The 14,378-nt window shown below is 48.1% G+C and overlaps 2 protein-coding genes across 2 annotated transcripts; both read left to right on the forward strand.

Annotated features, from left to right (window-relative positions):
• Positions 1–2,009: 2,009 nt before the first annotated feature.
• Positions 2,010–7,319, forward strand: adamts1 (ADAM metallopeptidase with thrombospondin type 1 motif, 1). The gene is made up of 8 exons (XM_068756250.1): positions 2,010–2,634; positions 3,366–3,706; positions 3,795–3,927; positions 4,024–4,481; positions 4,599–4,785; positions 4,873–5,051; positions 5,283–5,458; positions 5,539–7,319. Exons 1-8 carry the CDS (start codon positions 2,010–2,012, stop codon positions 6,278–6,280), a joined length of 2,841 nt encoding a protein of 946 aa, XP_068612351.1. The 3' UTR covers positions 6,281–7,319.
• Positions 7,320–10,522: 3,203 nt separating this feature from the next.
• cyyr1 (cysteine/tyrosine-rich 1) lies at positions 10,523–13,983 on the forward strand. Its single transcript, XM_068756512.1, has 4 exons — positions 10,523–10,604; positions 12,092–12,191; positions 13,275–13,435; positions 13,853–13,983. The coding sequence occupies exons 1-4, from the start codon at positions 10,523–10,525 to the stop codon at positions 13,981–13,983; spliced, it is 474 nt and encodes a 157-aa protein (XP_068612613.1).
• The last annotated feature ends 395 nt before the right edge of the window (positions 13,984–14,378 follow it).

A 14,378-nucleotide genomic window follows, 5' to 3' on the forward strand; every position in this document is an offset into this window, starting at 1 on the left:
TTTATTATAGTAATTTTGTATCAAATTACTATTTAACTTAGGAGCATGATTGTGCAGAATCATTCCCTTGTGAGAAAATAGTGTTTTGTTTCTAGTCATCCACATGAATATATGTACATAAAATCTATATATTTAAATATCCTTTTGTCTGTGTTTGTTTTGTCATGGCACCAATACATTCATATTGGTCTCAGGTGTGTTTCAACCAGTGAAACCAGTAACTATCATTACATACGTTCGGCAAAGTTGATGAGAAAGAATGATGAAAAAATATATAATCAAACTGTAATATAAAAGTAGAATGATTCAACATTTCAGAATCATTTCTCATGCCGTCCTCTCATCTCCAAGTATTTGTAATGCTCTACGCACTTCTAGTATCTCACTAAATGTGCTGCATCCATCTACAACTCACAGACGACCTTCGCATCCGATGCAGTGTCATCAGCCACCACCACCACCAGAAGAACCCCTTCTTCTCACAGTATATTAGTGCGCCATGGCTGCCTCCCCGCGGTCAAAGGTATGTGGCTTCTGCTTTTACAATTTCCCAAATGTGATGTTGTTGCGCCACCTGCCGGCTGAACCTGGGGTCGGTTCATCAGGTGATGGAAAGTTTCATCAACTTCTGAAACTCGTGTCCACCACCTACTGGAAAATGACGAAATCACATCTGTTCACAATTTTAGACTTTCTGCTTTTAAGGTGGATTTCCCGTATTCTACAGCTCGAAGACGCACCAGTGACGTCAAGTTTCGCACCGCAGTGGAAATAAGTGCCAACTGTCTCCTGACAGTACTGAAAGTCATATGGTTTTGTGCTACTGCAATATAAATCAGTATTTTTTTTTATTCTTTGTATTATCTTTGGATATTTTATAGGCTATGTAAATTCACATTCCCATATAGAGTATCCTGAATCTGATCTATCTATGTTATGGATTACAGTGGTGACCATTGTGCAGGACAGTTAATCATTGGAATTCTCCTTTGCGGGTTATTTTAATAAAACTCCAGCGTAAACTCTTCCTGTCTTTTGGAGATAGAGGACAGTCCGGGCGGGGTGAGATGCCCGAGTACAGGGTCTCTGCCTGCCTAGATTCGAGCACAGGCAGCCCAAAGGAAAACCTGCTCCACCTTAAGACTCTCTCCGCTCCCTCTCCTTGGGGAGCGTAGCTGCGGAACCCGGCCACGGCGCACCACAGCCGGCTTGGCACTGGAAAGGTGAGTACGGCTCCCGGAGCCGCGGCCAGCACTGTATGGTTGCCATTCCCAACCTGCTGCCATCTCCCCTCTCCAGTTGCACTGTCACTACAACACTTCTCCACATCAGCCCCTGGTGATTGAACGTGTGCTTATGTTAAAATACACAAATACAAGAAGGCGCACAGGGTGACACATTATGACGTAATATAAGCGGTAATAATATTCGTTGGTTATGAGTGTATCAGTACTCCCTATGACAGTCAGAGTTTCGAGAACAAAATGTTTCTCTGCGCAAAGCTTTCTTTCCTCCACAATGATTGATTATTATGGAAGCGCTCCAGGTCGATGGTGCGTTTTCGTTGCGCACGGGATTTGGCCCCTCAGATCAAAGGGCCCTCGGGAAAGGGGTGGTCCTGAGGCAGGGAATATAAAGGAGGCACCGGCTCTGTTCCGACTACAAGGCAAGAGCAGAGAGCAGAGTGAGCTGAGCACCAGGAGTCCAATCTGCTCCTGAACGCAAAGAGAGAATTACAAAAAAGAATCTGCAGCGTTCTGGAGGAGGCCTGTTGGAAATACCGTCAACATTATTGTTTTATATTTTTTATTTTTTTACAGCAAGTCAACCCTGCAGTTTAACTGAATTTTACACTGGATTAGATCCTTTTTAAGATTTCTGTGCGTAATTTGGGTGCCGGTATTGTGGACGTCCAAATACTTGGGGTCTGTAGTTCATAGTGGAAAGCCTTTTAAGGGATTTACGTACTTGCTCGTAGACGCTTTTTCCACTTGTCGGATTTCAGCTATATGATGCTGCTTTTACGCGTTTCCATCGGCATAATCGCCTCTCTGTGCGTCGGCGCGGCGCGCGGCGCCTGGGAGGAGTGCTCCGTTGTGCCTGTCAGACTAGACTCGCCGGCCCGGTCGGAAAGCCAAACCGATCCGTGGCTGACTCTGTCGGCAGAAGAGAAGGAGAAAGAAGCGGAGATGAGGGCGTATAGGTTGGACGCATTTGGCGAGGTCCTGGTCCTGCGGTTAGAGCCGGACCAGACCTTCTTGGCGCCGGGTTTTGTCTTCCACGTTGTGGGGACTCCCGACTCCGAAGCCACACAGGAACCCAAACGCGGAGGCGAGCCGGGTTGTTTCTTCTCCGGCACCGTGAATGGAGAGGAGCACTCTGCCGCTGCGCTCAACCTGTGCCACGGACTCAGAGGCGGATTCTACTCTCAGGGTGAAGAGTACTTCATTCAGCCTCTGAACTCCAGCGAATTCCTTGGCACCGAGGATGACGTCCACATGATCCGCCGAAGAGGTCGGGCAGGTTTGGCCGGGGAGGAGAGCTCCAAGTGCGGGGTCAACGAGGACGAGAAGAGGGTGCCAAAGAATCTGGATCAGGAAGCCACGCACGGAGTCGCTGACGCAGACCAGACAGGTAAGACAGTAAAACAGTCGTCATCATTTTATAATAGGCTGATTTTAAATGATCAGAGGAATCCAAGGAATGCCAAGGAAAAAATATAGAGAATATTTATGTAATGTAATTTAATGAACAGTAGAACACATGCAAAAAACTTTTTTTAATTCATTTTATAAAGGTAATCTATTAGAGTAAGACTATGCGTGACCAAACTGCTGTCAGCAGGAGTTGCGCGTGTGCCAGGGCGCGCAGCGTGCGCACTGGACTCAGCTACCTTTTTGACAGCGGGGAGGAGGAAGGGAGGGAGGAAGAGGAAGGGGGGGGGGGGGGGGGGTCTCAGGGGAAACAGGAGGAGGAGTGACGGAAGAAGGGGGGGGGGGGGGCAGCCAGAGCCCTGCGGCGCTGAGACGCGTGAACTCGCCTCCTGGTACAACTCGCACCGTCAGACATTTTTCCCTAGAAAGGATTTTCTCCCTTCGCCCATTCAAACTCGCAGGATTTTTTTTCCCCACCAGAAAAGGTCACTGTGGGAATGTGGCCGCTGAGGAGGAGGAGCCGCCGGTGGCGTGACACTGAGTCACAGCCGGGCTCCTCCAGACACATCCCGACTTCACTTCGGAGCCTCCATCCCAGTGGAAAATAACCCTTTTGTCTGCTTTTGACGACACTGGCCCAGTGTTTCAGACAAACGGAACCATTTTAGTGCGCTAGAATTTAAACTGACCTTTGCAATCTTGTGCTCTCAGCTCACCATAGGGCCAGACGTTTTGTTTCCACGCCTCGCTACCTGGAGATAATGCTCGTGGCCGACCAGTCCATGGCTGAGTTTCACGGCGCCGGCCTCAAACCCTACCTTTTGACCATCATGGCAGTGGCATCTCGCCTCTACCGCCACCCCAGCATCCACAACTCCATCAGCCTGGCGGTGGTGAAGCTGCTCGTGGTGTATGAGGAAGAACGAGGCCCTCAGGTGTCGTCTAACGCCGCCCTGACCCTACGCAACTTCTGCCAGTGGCAGCGGCAGCACAACCCGCCAAGCGATCGCCACCCTGAGCATTACGACACCGCCGTGCTCTTTACCAGAACGGTGAGTTGGAGCAAAATAAGGGTTAACACCTTAAAATGATTTGTCATTCAGTATTTAAACTTGAAGTGTATTCTCTCTGCTTGTGTAGGACCTATGCGGCGCCCACTCGTGTGACACTCTGGGCATGGCGGATGTTGGTACTGTGTGCGACCCGGACAGGAGCTGCTCCATTATCGAGGATGATGGCCTGCAAGCAGCGTTTACAGTGGCTCACGAGCTGGGTAAGCAGAACCGCTGGTCCTGTGTCTAAAACAAGTAACATACGACACTGATGTCAGAGGTGCTGAAAGAACTCTTATGTCCTCTCTGTCCCGAAGGCCATGTCTTCAACATGCCTCATGATGATGCTCAGCTGTGCTCTGGGGTCAACGGCGCCCACTGGGGATCCCACATGATGGCCTCAACCCTGTCGAACCTGGACCAGCAGCAGCCATGGTCCCCGTGCTCTGCCCTCATGGTCACCACCTTTTTGGATAATGGCCATGGTCAGTGCCTGCTGGATAAACCGGTCAAACCTCAGCCGCTACCCCAGCCCCTGCCCGGGACGGTCTACGATGCTGACCACCAGTGTCGACTGACCTTTGGTGATGACTCCCAGCATTGTCCTGATCTGAGTACCACGTGTGCAGCACTGTGGTGCACTGTGACCACATCCAACGGTTTGCTGGTGTGCCAGACGAAGAATTTCCCCTGGGCCGATGGAACGGCATGTGGACACGACAGCTACTGCCTGGCCGGACAGTGCCTCACCAAGAACCAAGCCGCCAAACACCAGGTAGCAGCTGGCTTCAGAATGCTCAAAAACCAATGCATTGTCAAAAGTAGTTAATACTGTTTCATAATCCTCCAATCCAGTTCAGGATTGTAACTGAGTTCTTCCCGGTGCTTTCAGACTCCTGTCAATGGTGGCTGGGGCGTTTGGGGTCCGTGGGGCGACTGCTCTCGGACCTGCGGTGGAGGGGTGCAGTATTCGTTTCGTTCATGCGACAACCCTTTGCCCAGAAATGGGGGCAAATTCTGCGAGGGCAAGAGAATCCAGTACCGCTCCTGTAACACAGACACCTGCCCTGATGCCAACGGTAAGAGAGCAGGGTTATGACGAGAAACAAATCAGTCCGAGACAAAGTTAGCAAACACTAAATATGACCTCTGTGTCTCGACCTCAGGCCTGTCATTTCGTGAGGAACAATGCCTGGCCCACAATGATATGTCGGCCCAAGTGTCTCTGGGTTCAGGCGAAGGAGTCGAGTGGGTGCCCAAGTATGCAGGAGTTTCTCCCAAAGATCGCTGTAAGCTGGTGTGCCGGGCCAAGGGGACTGGATACTTCTTTGTACTCAAATCCAAGGTGAGGATTGCTCAAAGCTCGATGCTATAAACAAATTGTGGTTTGACTTTGTTTTAAATCTGTGTTACATCATCATTTTATGACAATCCTCTTGTGTAGACTTGCAGGTTGAAGGATCAGCAATAGTATTTTCTCTTAGCCTCAGGCTACACTTTTCCTTTTGACACAGACTCTTTATGTAAGAGTTGCAGACCCTCCTAAGTTCTATTTATGATTTTCTGCTGCCCCCAGGTGGCCGATGGTACCCCCTGCAGCCCAGACTCCACTACCGTTTGTGTTCAAGGCCAGTGCGTCAAGGCTGGATGCGATCGTGTCATTGGCTCTAACCGGCGCTTTGATAAGTGTGGTGTGTGTGGTGGAGATGGTTCCACCTGCAAGAAGGTGTCTGGATCGCTGGAGCGTGCCAGGTAAACATCACTAAAACATATTTATTCAACAAATAAATGTGTTCAGGGTTAAGTCTGACTGCGAGCTGCATATGTTTCAGACCTGGCTACCAGGATGTTGTGACTGTTCCTGCTGGTGCAACCCACCTGGACGTCAAGCAACGTGCCCCAGGCAATGGCCGTCATGATAACAGTTACCTGGCAGTGCGTCGCCAAGACAGAACCTACCTGCTAAATGGCGATTACAAGCTAATGACCATGGAGACTGACATTCCCTTGCGGAGAGCACTGTTGCGATACAGCGGCTCCTCCGCCACCCTGGAGCGCATCCGAAGCTTCTTCCCTCTCCCTGAGCCCCTCACCATCCAGGTGCTGTCGGTCGGAGAAGCGCCAAGGCCCCGGGTAAAGTTCAGCTACTTTGAACCAAGACCCAATAACGCTGCTTCAGCGTCGAGCAACAACGGAGGCCGCCGCCAGTCCATCAATGCCATCCGAGAGGTGGGCGGGGCCGAGTGGACCCTGAGGGAGTGGGGTCTGTGCTCTCAGACATGTGGGAGAGGTACACAGCACCGAGCCGTTGTGTGTCTGGATTCCCAAGGCCGTCCCTCCAGAGATTGCCCAGAGGAGCTGCGTCCCTTGGCCTCACGCTCCTGTGCCACGCAGCCCTGCCCCACCTGGCTCCTAGGAGAATGGTCGCCGTGCTCCAAGACCTGCGGGCGAGGTTTCCGCAAACGCCACCTGCGCTGCATCGGCCATGATGGTCGCACATTAGCCCATGATAGCTGCGACGCCAAAGGCCGGCCGCGACCCCTGCTGGATCTGTGCCATCAGGGTGTCTGTTAAGGACTGCTGTTGCAAGATAACTGTCTTTCGCACAAAGACTCTGATCTTGTCGGGCCTCCGTTGAACGGTTGAAGAGGCTGATGAACGTTTACAACCAGAGCAAGAGCGCTGCAGGTTTTAGTGGGTTCCAGACAGCCCGAAGGACCCCGTGTCCCAACGGTGCTTCCGCTGACCGTCTTTTACCCATTCCCTTTGGCCTTTGAGGCTGGACTGAGACTGAGTACAGCCTGTTTGGCTCCAGCGCGGCAGTGGCACATTCCTGCCTCTCCTCAGGGGACGGAAGCATGGACATTCCTGATTTCCTGAAGGAGCATGCTGCTTATCGTGCCAATCGCATGCTTGTGTGTGTCCGTGAGACTGTGTGGCGAGTTTGTAATGCATGCAAACGTCTGTCCAAGCTGGGCTGGACAGACGAGTAAGGGTTGGGGTGGGGGAGGGTATCGCAGAGATTATAAAGAGAAACTAATGAAAGCGAGTAGCTCCTAGTCGACCTGCTCACCCCATCAGGTATGCAAAATAAGATAGCTAATAGTCATGGTGTTTATCAGTTTGTTTGTTTCATCACAAACCTGTAGCACTTCATCCTTCAGTGGCACATTGGAACATCCGACTGTCTTTAAATGCCTCAGTACACGGGACTTTATAACCTTTTAGCCATATCTTTCCCTCACCTCCACAGCCTTCAATGAGGGAACGCTTGAAAGACCAAAGAGGAGTGTGAGAGTGTGCGTTCGCGTGAGTGTGTGTGTGTGTGTGTGTGTGTGTGTGTGTGGAGACGTAACGAGGGACCGTCTCCTGCTGCTACTTCATAAGTGAGTTGCTCCCGCCTTCTGCGAAGGCACCTTTTGATTTTTTTTCTATCCAAACTTTCCCTTTTTGTACAAAATATCCAAACATTATTTATTTTTGTACAGCCTGTTTAATATAATCATGTGGCTTTTAATATTATTTTTTGTTATTGAGATCACAGAAGGGAGTAAAATATATAGAGTATTTATATACTGTGATATATATATATATATATAGTGTGGTCCTAGGTTCATGAATAAATATCACATTGACTTTAGCATCTTATTGGTCTCTTTTCATTTTTCACACATAAACACACGTTTATTGCTTTGTTTTAATCCCCAAATCACACAACATAATATAAATGAATTTACAATAATTAAATATTTTAACAATATCCATAAAACTCAATTATTCACACATATTGATAGTTACGGAGGGGTAGCTATAACTAGGCTACCTGTTACAGGAAATAATCTGATTTTACAAGATGTAAAAAAAACATTTTGGTAATCCAGTCAGTCATAATACAAATATCAGGAATTCTGAATCTGCCCGACTCATATTTGTTACGGCAACAAGTACTGTCTAGGATTAACACTTTACTTGAGGTTTCATCCCAAAAAAAACATGAATAATAAGTCATGATAACATCTCCTCCTGCTGACACCTCCCTTAACAAATAAATCCATAAGTATTTTTGCACAGAAGAAAAACATTGCAACTAAATAGAAGCAAAAATCAAAGCAGATCAGCCTTAAATTCTGATGATCTAAATGAAGGATCCGATTCAGAACTTTTTCCACTTAACATTGAGAAATATGGCATCTTTCAACATTTTCTCCAGTTACGTAAAAACTGCTGAAGTGATTTCCAGACGTCTTTGCGGAGGGGCAGGGGTTAGGAAAGAGTCCATTAAATGTTGGTGCCGATCCAGATAGAGGGGAGGATCCAAGAATTTTCTTTTGAGAACATTCCAGAACATTGCAAGATAAGACACACTGAACTCATTTGCATGAAAGTAGGCCAGATGAGCAGACGATCTTGGAAGACATGCCCTCTTTCCAAGTCTACTACTCGATATTCAGGATTTATCCAATAGATGGCAGCATTTTAGCATCTTGGACACCTAAATCCATCCATCTGAAGCCCGGATAAATGCAGAGTGCAAAGGACATGGCTAGAGGACGACCCAGGAGAAGATACATGGACGTAGTGAGGGAGGACGATGCAAAGGACATGGCTAGAGGACGACCCAGGAGAAGATACATGGACGTAGTGATGGAGGACATGAGAGTGGCTGGTGTTGGGGATGGACGATGCAAAGGACAGGGTGAAGTGGAGAACATCGATTTGCTGTGGCGACCCCTCAGGGGACAGTTCTGTGGGAGTGAAATTCAAACTGTGGCTGGAAAGCAGCGCTGCAGTTTTAGCTGTTTCATATATGCCTGTTTCTTAAACACATCCTCTCTGCCACTAAAAGCTGACGCACACGTGGAACTTCCTGTCTGGCCCTGAGAAACACAAACTCCCACCTCGCACTGCAGCACAAAGGAAGTCATTATCCTGTAATCATCCGGGGCGAAGAGGCAGACTGTCCGTCTCTGTAATCTGCATAATAGCATGATGGGTGTCCGGACCGAGCCGACCCCCCTGCGCTAGGTAAGGAGGAATACGATAGCTTTTACCACAAAGACAAATTCTAAACGTCACAGTTAATATGTTTTTTGTTTAAGTATGCTTGCTTATTTTACCTGCCTCTTTCTTCCTGTCTCTGCGTCAGGTCATTACAGCTTGAAAGACACATCTGGAAGGCATTATGACTCACGGCTGCTCAACGTGGGTGGCACTTCAGCCTGATTTATCCCCCGCTTGCCACTTTTTGTTACACAGAAAAGTTTGGAAAAATTACGTCTAATTTGATCCCTAAAACGTCATTGTTGTTTTACATTTATTGTAACGTCTTGGAACCCGCTTGGGACCCCGGGTGACCCTCAGCCCGCCGTCCGCAAAGTGCGCGTGCACGTACGGACAGACGCACTGGCGACAAATTTCGCTTTAACCGGAAATTGAGCAATTAGACCATTCAGAATAAAATAACGACTTATTGTCGAGGCGTTCAGCGTTTGTCAATATCAATCAAGCAAAGTTGTAAAAACAGAAATATTATTTTAAATTCTCCTCAAAAAAATATTTCAAAAGAGAGCAATCATTATCTAAAATGAAGAAATGTATTTAGAGAACCATGGTGTTATTTTTCCATGTGAAAATAATGCATTAATGTATTTCTCTATACTGTAATTAAATCTTAAATTAAAATTGAATCTTTCGGGGTATTCGTTTTTTAACAAAGAAATTACAAGATATTTAAAAGTAAAAATAATCATTTCAGAACTAGAGTTTGGTGCTTGATCAGTCCAGACAATGACATTTTTATACACCGCAGAGGCTTTATGTTTCCACAGATCTGTGTCTTTCTGACAATGACTGGCGTCAAAACTCTTTGAAGTGTCACAAATCAATAATATGAAAGCAGGTTTCATTGTGAGTGTGAAAAACGGGCTTATACTTTAAATTGAAACCCAAACGCCACCGCAGGAGAAAAATACATTCCTAAATATGCTTTACACTATTACGCTACTGCTGGACTTTCTTCTTGTCCCCTGAGGGGTCGCCACAGCAACCCAACGTTCTCCACTTCACCCTGTCCTTTGCATCGTCCTCCCCAACACCAGCCACTCTCATGTCCTCCCTCACTACGTCCATGTCTCTTCTCCTGGGTCGTCCTCTAGTCCTGTCCTTTACGTCGTCCTCCCCAACACCAGCCACTCTCATGTCCTCCCTCACTACGTCCATGTCTCTTCTCCTGGGTCGTCCTCCAGCCCTGTTCCCTGGCAGTTCCATCCTCAGCGTCCTTCTACCGATATAGTCCCCGTCTCTACTCTGGACATGTCCAAACCATCGAAACACTATTACACTAATAAATAGTATTTAGAAGACTAAAAATAGGATTAATAAATATTTCAGACTAATGAGATGTAAATATGAATATGAATAATAATTTTAAACAGAAATTGGCAGTGACATTTAAATTCCCAAGTCTTATTTTGAAACATCGACCAGAAGTGCCCCCCCCCCCCCCCCCCCGTGTTAACCCATCTGGGTAATTTGAGCAATCGAGGGACGTCGGGGGAGGGGGAGTGGAATAAAAAGCCCAGCGGGCAGCCAGAGGTGTCGGTAGAGGGGGGGCGTTCACACGTGGGGGAGGACCGGTAACAACCGGAGCTCTGCGTCCGCGGACGAGGGTTGAGTTTAGCCCGAGACTGGTGACGGTGTTTGGGACGGAACGAGGCGCATGGAGGAACCGAAAAGGTGACCGGTGGAAGAGCTTTTCTTGTTAGGGATTAAGACATCACAGAGTGTGGAAGGAGAGTGCGCACCGGGACCGGGATCATGGAAAGCCCGTGGCGGAGGAGGACGCGGGCGGGCGGATGGGAACTGTGGAGGAACTCGCTCCTGCTTTGTTTGTTCACCAGTGAGTTCAAACTTCAAACTCTTCAACTTGCTCACAAGTCGCCTCTTCTCCCTGATTTATTGACCTGATTGCTCTAGAGCGGGACGGGGTGATTGGTAACTGTCAGGAAGCTCCTCGGGGAGGCGCGTAATTACGCGTAAAACCGCCACGAAACCCGCTTGAAAGTTTTCATCTGAGTCCCATCTGCGGTACAGTGCTGTGAATGGGGGTGGGGGGGGGGGGGGTCACGGTGCCATTGTCTCCCAGCGTGTGGAGAGACAGGAGACCACCCAGAGAGCGCAGGAGTCTGCGGGACCTCCTGGAGAGCATTTAGGTGGAAGTATCACAGATTTGTGATTACCCCCCCCCCCCCCCCCTTTTTAGGTTATTCGTCTGCTTCCATTTAAGTTCCTGCACGTGAACTGAAGATCTGCACAGTGTGTGTGTGCTGGGCTGTGACGGTGAAGAACACAGGGGGGGGGGGGGGGCTTGAAATGAGAAAGGATAGCGGGTTCAGACGACACACGAGGAGCACCATGTGTGTGCGGTTCTATTCCATTTTGCTGTTCATTCCTCTTCTGCAGCCCAAACAGCCCCTCCATGAGCAGCCTGGTGGGAATGTGTGCATCCTTTTCCAACAACCCCCCCCCCCCCCCCCCTGATACGTTCACCAGGCTTTGACTACAACCCCCTCCTGGACGCTGGAACCCTCCTCCTGACCAGAGAGCCTCCGAACGCATCAGTCGCATTATGCTATGCTAAGTGAAGTGCTAATAATTCCATTCGGCAGCCTGCTGTTTGATTTGCCGACTGGGCTGACCAGGGCGTGCAAAAATGAATCGGGCAGAGCTACGGTTAACCCAAAATGTCCCGTAGCTGGTGCATGGCAACGGCCGCTTGTTGCCATGCAATCTTTGTATTGTGTTGTTATATTTGAGCAGAAAGCGCTCTGAGGCGTTTTATATTCGTGTCAGAGATGGCCCGAGTGGCACACGGTGAGCTTTCATTCTTTAGAACCCGGTCGCTCCTGTAATGAGACTTATTTAAATGTACCCGCTTTTATTTTGGTTCCAGAGCTGACTGGGAGCTGGAAGAAAAAGTTCCTGACTGTCTCCCGACCTCAGACGAGTATCGACGGTTTCTTTTTAAGAGCTTCTCCCCCCTGAGGCCGTAATAAATCGACGGTCGTCACGCTTTTAAATCTGTCTCTGAGGGCTTGTTTAGAGGCCTGTCCATTCATGAAAGGCTTCATGACAGCAGCCAATTTATATACATCTAAAGGAAGGTTAAAAGGCGTACCCCGGACAACAGGACCTGATTTAATGCTTTGTCTTTGCGCATTTTATTATAAGTGGATTCTTACGACAGCTCAACCTCCTGAAATGCAGCAGTGTCAAACATTTATAGTTAATGTTCCTATCCTTTCTTTTGTTTCGATCAGCACCGAATGCTCGGCATCAGCAGATCCTCAGGGCGTGTGTGTGTGTGTGTGTGTGTGTGTGTTGCAGGTGGCGGTAAAGCCCAGTGTGAAGGCTGCATAGAGTACTGCTGCGATGGATCACCGCCTTTCTGCTGCTCCTACTACGCATACGTGGGAGACGTCCTCTCGTAAGTTGGGATCAGGATGATCTGGAGCTCCGTGACACACCCATATCTAAATCACGAATGTAATATCTTTACATTGGATTTTGTGAATTATTTCCATGACGCTTTTGAGAAAATGGCTAAATATCCTTGATCCACCCCCCCTGCCTGGATTTACCGCAGCGTTTAATGGGCTGTTTCCCGGCTAGCGCCCCCGTCCTTCCACTGTGTTTTATGGAAATCCGTCAGTAGTGTTTAAATAATTATGCTAACTAACAAACTGATGCAAGTGAAAACATAAACCTGTTTTTATTGCTGTCTTAAGAAATGAGTGTATTGATACATCCACAAGGTGGCAGAGTTGAGTCAACTCTCAGACAATATAAAAAGGGACTGTATAGGTGGCGTAAAGAAAAGGTGAACGTAACTCCAGACGCACGTGAGCGATGTTTTTATTACCGAACGTTTTTTTTATTTGTGATGTCTCTCGATCGAATGATGGCTACACATTTTATTTTGTCTGTTTCCATTGAAAAATGTATTTAAATGTCGCCATCGCCCGATAGAATAAATCCAGGACAACGTAGAATACGATCAGGAATGTGGGATATCTCTTGGTCCTCTCCTCTCTTTCCGGAATGATCATACACACAGCTTGAGGTTTGCAGTTCTGGCAGCGAGCTTGAAATAAAAACACCAGCTGTCCTTTTTTTAAATACAAGAGAACCCATCAGAGGGTCTGACCTTTGACCTTCTGCCTGCTTTGATGCAGCACAGCTGCTTCGACACTTCCGGACGTCTGCTCTTTAAGATGAACCCATCTTTGTTTAGATCACGTGCTTTGTGTATTTGCAAAATGATCAACTTGTGTTCACATTCTCTTTGCTGCTCTTAAACAGTTTTTTTTTCTGCTGCACTGACTAATGCTGACTGGAGACCTGACTAACCCGCTAAGGATGAGTGCTTTCTTGCCTCGACACTGAACGCCTCGCACACATCACATGGCTGAGCTCCATCTGACGCTGAAGTCCGTTTCCATGGCAGCAGCTTAGGCGTGTCTTTTTGAGACGGCTGCCTCCCATCACGATCGACTGGTTTGTGTTCCAGGGGCACCGCCATCTCCGGCATTGTTTTCGGCGTGGTGTTCCTGATGGGGGCGGTGGCGGCCCTGTTCCTGTGCTTGTGCATGTGCGTGAAGAATGGACGAGGCGCACGGGTCGGCGTGCTCAGCACCTCCTACATCAACGCTGTGACACGAGGATACCCAGGTGAATGTTGTTGTTGTATTTTTCCCGACAGTTGCCTTAAATGTGAAAAACATGAAATTCTTTCTCGGCTTCTTGTCAAACATTACATTTCTGGGATCAATACAAGTATTCTGATAAATAAAAAGTATTCTGAAACCAGTGCTGCATATTTCACATTAAAAGCACCTCTGATAGTTCTCACTTTCAGCTATTTTATACAATAAATAATGATCTCCATGTAATTTTGGACAAAGGGTGTAGTTTCTCCCTTATACCACTAGAGGGGGCAACCGCCCCATTAAATTCCTATAGATGGCGCTCATTGTGGGCCTCGTTCGTCTTCTCACATGTAAAGTTTGCAATTACAGAGGAAATGAGTGCTTTTGACCCTGCTGATCAACTTAAATTAATTTTGTTCTTATTTATTTTTTTACTCAGGCCCTCCCCCTCCATACACCTACGACTATGAGATGTACCCTCCCTCGATGCGTCCTCCACCTTACACCCCAACTCAGCCGGCAGCCAGCTACTCCCCGCCACCTCCGTACCCTGGTTGTACTCGCAAGTGAATCCTTGCAGCGCGGTGCACATCCATCTCCTGGTGCGGAGCTGGCTTTGGCCTCCAACGCGGTGCTGTTTACCTGGTTACAAACCGCATCGGGACTTCTTGGTCATTTGCATATTTTGCGTGCAATATTGTCCAGCAAGACCAGAACTTCCTGCTGCACGCCTGCAACGACTTGGGGCCCAGTGGTTGGTCAGGAGGAGCTGAAATACCTCCACATTAGCAGCACTGCTAGCCCGCAGCTGCTACTTTTTCCTGCCTAATAACCAATATTCTTATCCGTGCACTTCAAAGGCCTGCTGAAACACTTTGAAGGTGAGGACCGCTTTTGTCAGCATGGAGAGAAACCTGACATCACTGGAGGAGAAAAGTATTTCCAGGATACAATGCAGAGTCTGC

Source organism: Brachionichthys hirsutus, chromosome 24, assembly GCF_040956055.1.
Source record: "Brachionichthys hirsutus isolate HB-005 chromosome 24, CSIRO-AGI_Bhir_v1, whole genome shotgun sequence".
NCBI classification, from domain to species: Eukaryota; Metazoa; Chordata; class Actinopteri; order Lophiiformes; family Brachionichthyidae; genus Brachionichthys; species Brachionichthys hirsutus.

Bases quoted from the DNA above. Each gene is read 5' to 3' on its own strand.
- adamts1 (XM_068756250.1), top strand. From the start codon at position 2,010: ATGATGCTGCTTTTACGCGTTTCCATCGGCATAATCGCCTCTCTGTGC. The intron at 4,482-4,598 runs GTAGCAGCTGGC...CGGTGCTTTCAG, and splicing joins ACCAAGCCGCCAAACACCAG to ACTCCTGTCAATGGTGGCTG. The intron at 5,459-5,538 runs GTAAACATCACT...CATATGTTTCAG, and splicing joins GGATCGCTGGAGCGTGCCAG to ACCTGGCTACCAGGATGTTG.
- cyyr1 (XM_068756512.1), top strand. From the start codon at position 10,523: ATGGAAAGCCCGTGGCGGAGGAGGACGCGGGCGGGCGGATGGGAACTG. The intron at 12,192-13,274 runs GTAAGTTGGGAT...TTTGTGTTCCAG, and splicing joins TACGTGGGAGACGTCCTCTC to GGGCACCGCCATCTCCGGCA. The intron at 13,436-13,852 runs GTGAATGTTGTT...TTTTTTACTCAG, and splicing joins TGTGACACGAGGATACCCAG to GCCCTCCCCCTCCATACACC.